This window comes from Crocodylus porosus, unplaced genomic scaffold, assembly GCF_001723895.1.
Source record: "Crocodylus porosus isolate Cpor-Errol unplaced genomic scaffold, CroPor_comp1, whole genome shotgun sequence".
NCBI lineage: Eukaryota > Metazoa > Chordata > Crocodylia > Crocodylidae > Crocodylus > Crocodylus porosus.
This window is the reverse complement of record NW_017728951.1, coordinates 10,697,663-10,702,183: the sequence shown is the minus strand read 5'-3', so window position 1 is coordinate 10,702,183 and position 4,521 is coordinate 10,697,663. Positions and strand designations below refer to the sequence as shown.

Below are 4,521 nucleotides of genomic sequence, written 5' to 3'. Positions count from 1 at the left end.
TGGTAGGCTTCCAAATTGCTTTAAAATAGTAAATATATCAATAAAACATTGTGTTCAATTGTGGCATTTCGTTTTAATCACAGATTTTGGGTTTTGTAATCTGAGAGTTTCTTTTAATCAGAGAATTTGCCATTTTTAGACAGAGAAAACATGACTGGGATCCCTGGTCATGAACAACCACTTATGTAAGATTTGTATTATAAAAGATGAGGCAATCTGAATTTTACATATAGGTCTTTGAGACACCACTAGGTTTAGCCTGTATTTACTGTTCATACAGAAGTTGTATTTGGGGTCAATGCTACTGTTATAGGAAATGAGAGAGAGATATGCATTCACATGAGAAGCAATCTCAAATGTATGGGTTTTCCCCTAAAATGTTGCTAGTACAGTTATTTTTGGGGTAGGATCACAGAAGCAATATACACTGAAAATGTTGATTGTTGTTATGTAATGCTTCTGCAGTTGTATAACAGTCTTCAGAAAGACCACTGGCACTGAGAAGCACTAAATGTATACGCAAGAGGGACCCTATTTACCACTCTGTCTCTGTTTCTTATTATTTTTTCTTTCAGTACAACCAAATTTTTGTTTCTCCTAATCTTTTACTGGTTTAAAATCTTTTCAACAGGGTGTCCTGTTGTTTGCAGATTTACTGTAAACAGTTGCCAGTGAAATCTTTCTATAGGCAATACTCTGGTTGTTTAAAAAAAAGAAAAAAATGAAAGAAAATGCAGGTATGTTTTCCATTAAACATGCAGTAGTTCAATTGCTATTGCAAAACCACGTTATAAAACACAGGAATTTCTAATACATAAGAGGAAAGGCAGGGTTGTGTAGCAGTGTGTTATTTAGGTCAGTATGCCATGAATCACTTTTATTACCTAACATTTTTTAAGGCACAATATGAACTTAGTTTTGGTCGCATGATTATGCCAGCCAGACTGCACATTCAGCGTGTGACGTTTATTGGGCAAATAAAATCTCAGTTCTCATACTGAGTCTCCAAAACAGCTCTATCTAATATGGCCATTAGAAGAGCTTTATGTATAATAGTTTTGTGAGCACAATATATCGAATAAGCAAGACATAAATCCTCCTATGATACATTAGTTATGCACTTTTTGCCCAACTCTAATGATAATCCAAAATAAAGTTAAAGAACCTGGTCCACTTGAGTAGCAGAGAAGGTGTTAACTAGTTTCCATGCCAATATACTCATTCTGTAAAAAAGACTCAGATTGTCAAACTTGTTGCGTATTGTAACTGTAGTTGAGTACCTAGTTACTGCTTCTGTCTGTGTTCAGTGAATAATTTGCTTTTTAAAAGCACTTGGGAGGCTTCAAATATTACGGCGGTGAAAAAGAGGGGTAATTAGAGTTATATGAATAATTGGCCACAATGCTGTCAAAGGACTAACACCCTTGCAATGCACTGCAGATTAGATTGTGGATGATAAAGAATTCAGCCTGCTTTTTGGGATCACACTGTGATATTCCCAAACTGGCAATATTTTTGCATTATTTTTCTCAGAGATTCTCTGCTTTTAGTGCTGAATTTTAAGTAGCAGTGATAAAATTCCTGAAATGAGTCAGAATGCTACCTCTGTATCTATCTATATGATCCTACAGCACATAGGACACATACTATCACAGATACTTAAGTACCGTAAAACCACACTTCTTTTTTCATTTGTGTGATGAGACAAATGATAACAGCGTGAAGAAACAAAAGTACTAGAAAGTTAATTTGTTTATGCAAAAAGTAGAAAACTTTTCAAATTAGCATGCCTGAAACCATTGTGGCTCTGTGTGGTTGGTACAGGTATTAAACATGAGGCATTACATTAGTCCTCCCAACAACTGATACTCTTCAATGTCTTCATCAGTGACTTGGACAAGGGAGTGAAGTGTACTCTGTCCAAGTTTGCAGATGATATAAAACTTGGGGGGAGAAGTGGACACACCAGAGAGCAGGGTACAACTATAGGCAGACCTGGACCTAAGTTGGACAAATGGGCAGAATACAATAGGATGTGATTTAACAAGGAGAAATGCAAAGTGCCTGGTCCTAGGGAAGAAAAATGTCCAGCACATCTACTGCCTAGGAAATGACCTGCTCGGTAGCACGGAAGCGGAAAGGGATCTCAGAATCTTAGTGGACTCCAAGATGAACAAGAGTCGTCAGCGTGACGAAGTCATCAGCAAAGCTGACGGTACTTTATTGTGCATCAGTAGATGCATGACAAACAGAAGCAAGGAGGTGATACTTCCCCTCTATTGGGCACTGGTAAGACCCCAGTTGGAGTACTGTGTCCAGTTTTGGGTGCCACACTTTAAGAGGGATGTAAATAACCTGGAGAGGGTCCAGAGAAGGGCCACTCATATGGTTAAGGGCTTGTAGTCCAGGCCCTAGGAGGAGAGACTATGGCACCTGGACCTCTTCAGCCTCCGCAAGAGAAGGCTGAGAGGTGACCTTGTGACTGCCTATAAATTTATCATGGGGGTGCAGAAGGGAATTGGTGAGGGTCTACTCACCAAGGCGCCCGTGGGGGTCACAAGAAATAATGGCCATAAGCTAGCAGAGAGCAGATTTAGACTGGACATTAGGAAGAACTTCTTCACAGTTAGAGTAGCCAAAATCTGGAATGGGCCCCCCAAGGGAGGTGGTGCTCTCCTCTACCCTGGGGGTCTTCAAGAGGAGGTTCGATAGGTAGCTTGCTGGGGTCATCTGAACCCAGCACTCTTTCCTGCCTGTGCAGGGGGTCGGACGCAATGATCTATTGAGGTCCCTTCCGCCCCTAACATCTATGAATCTATAAACCGTGCTCCCAGCTCATGGAAGGTCAGATATGCCTGACCTTTAAAAATTGGAATACCTCTCTTACATGGGTCTGCCTTTTATTCCAGTGAATAAATATTGCATGTATATGTGGTTGGTTTGTTTTTACACAAAGTATACACAGCATAAATGTAAGTGAGGACAAACAAAAACTCATAAAATACATTGCCTAAAGAAACACAGCAGGGCAGCGGCTGAAATGGAACTAAACTCACATTTCCTGAGTCCTAGTCTCGTGCTCTAGCTGTTGTACTGCACTTCTGCTTATATAGGTGCTTGCTGGAAAAGGGGATCTACTTCAAAATGTTGCTTTGTTTTATTAATGCAGATGTTTTACAGCGATCCTTGTCCTGTCATTTGAAGATCTGAAAAGTTTTCTGTTTTCCTTTTCAGGCCAGGAAGACCCCAACAGTTTGAGGCACAAATACAACTTCATTGCAGATGTGGTAGAGAAGATAGCCCCTGCTGTGGTACACATCGAATTGTTTCGCAAGTAAAGATGTCCAGATTTAACTTTCTATTCCTGTAGATCACATGGCTTAAGTCTGCCAGAATAAGTTATGAGATATACTGGTATAGGTTATAAGAAAGCTACTGGTAAATATTTATCACCCTCACACTCTTAAGTAAATGAGTATGTATTGATTTGTCTAGTTCTGGCACAATTTTTGTACTTAATCTTATGCCATAAAATGTAAATTGATGCTATTTAAAAATTATACTACATTTTCTAAAATATTTAAATATGTCACACGCTTGTTGGCTTTGTGGTAATGGGGACAAGAAATGCATAATTTGTTATCTCTGAACAGTCTACATATTCTGCAAATGTAAATGTTTCTTTCCCATGTCTTCTAGACTTCCTTTTACAAAGAGGGAAGTTCCTGTTGCCAGTGGTTCAGGGTTCGTTGTCTCAGAGGATGGACTAATAGTGACAAATGCCCATGTAGTTACCAATAAACATAGAGTAAAAGTAGAGCTGAAGAATGGTGCAACATATGAAGCTAAAATTAAAGATGTTGATGAAAAAGCAGATATTGCACTCATTAAAATAGATGCTCAGGTGAGTTGGGGAACCAAAGCATTTTTTTCCCCTCATGCTAAACTGTTCTTTCTAAAGTTCTTGTCAATTGTAATATTTAAAGGATGCTTAATTGCCTAGGTCAGAGATGCTCCACCCCCAGCCCTTGGGCCCAGTGCAGCCTGTGAAGCCTTGGAATCAGGCCCACTGGGCTCCTCATGGATTGGGAAATTCGGCAGCGGGGAGCAGTGGCAGTTAATACTGCCACCGTTCCCTGCTGCCAAAATCCTCAATCCCTCATGGCCAATTAGAGCCACACCACCCTTGGCAGGGCCTGATGGGCGCTGGGCCATGCCCTCTTCTCTCCACAGGGCTGGGCCGGCCCCCCTTCATCCTGCAGGGATGGACCACAGCCCTTCCTCCTGCAGGGCCAGGCCATGTCCCCTTCCCCTGTGCATCTGGTTCATGGCTAGGCCACGCCTCCTCCCCCCCATGGGGCTTGGCCATGTCCCCTTCTACTCTGCCCAGTTATGTTGGGGCTGGTCATACCTCCTCCCCCCACCAGGTTGGACTGGGGCTGGGCCATGCTTTGCCCTTCTCTGCAAGCCCCCTTCTCCCATGCAGCTGGATTGGGGCTTGGCTGCATCCCCACAACCCAC

General features: G+C 41.7%; 1 protein-coding gene across 1 annotated transcript in view; it reads left to right on the top strand.

Moving 5' to 3' along the window:
• HTRA1 (HtrA serine peptidase 1) overlaps positions 1 to 4,521 on the top strand; it is a gene marked incomplete at its 5' end in the record, with an annotated part of 55,285 nt that overhangs the window by 25,509 nt on the left and 25,255 nt on the right. Inside the window, 2 exons of the mRNA XM_019555461.1 lie at positions 3,235 to 3,334; positions 3,700 to 3,904. Of these exons, the coding sequence (XP_019411006.1) occupies positions 3,235 to 3,334; positions 3,700 to 3,904 (305 nt within the window). The remainder of the gene's footprint in view (positions 1 to 3,234; positions 3,335 to 3,699; positions 3,905 to 4,521) is intronic.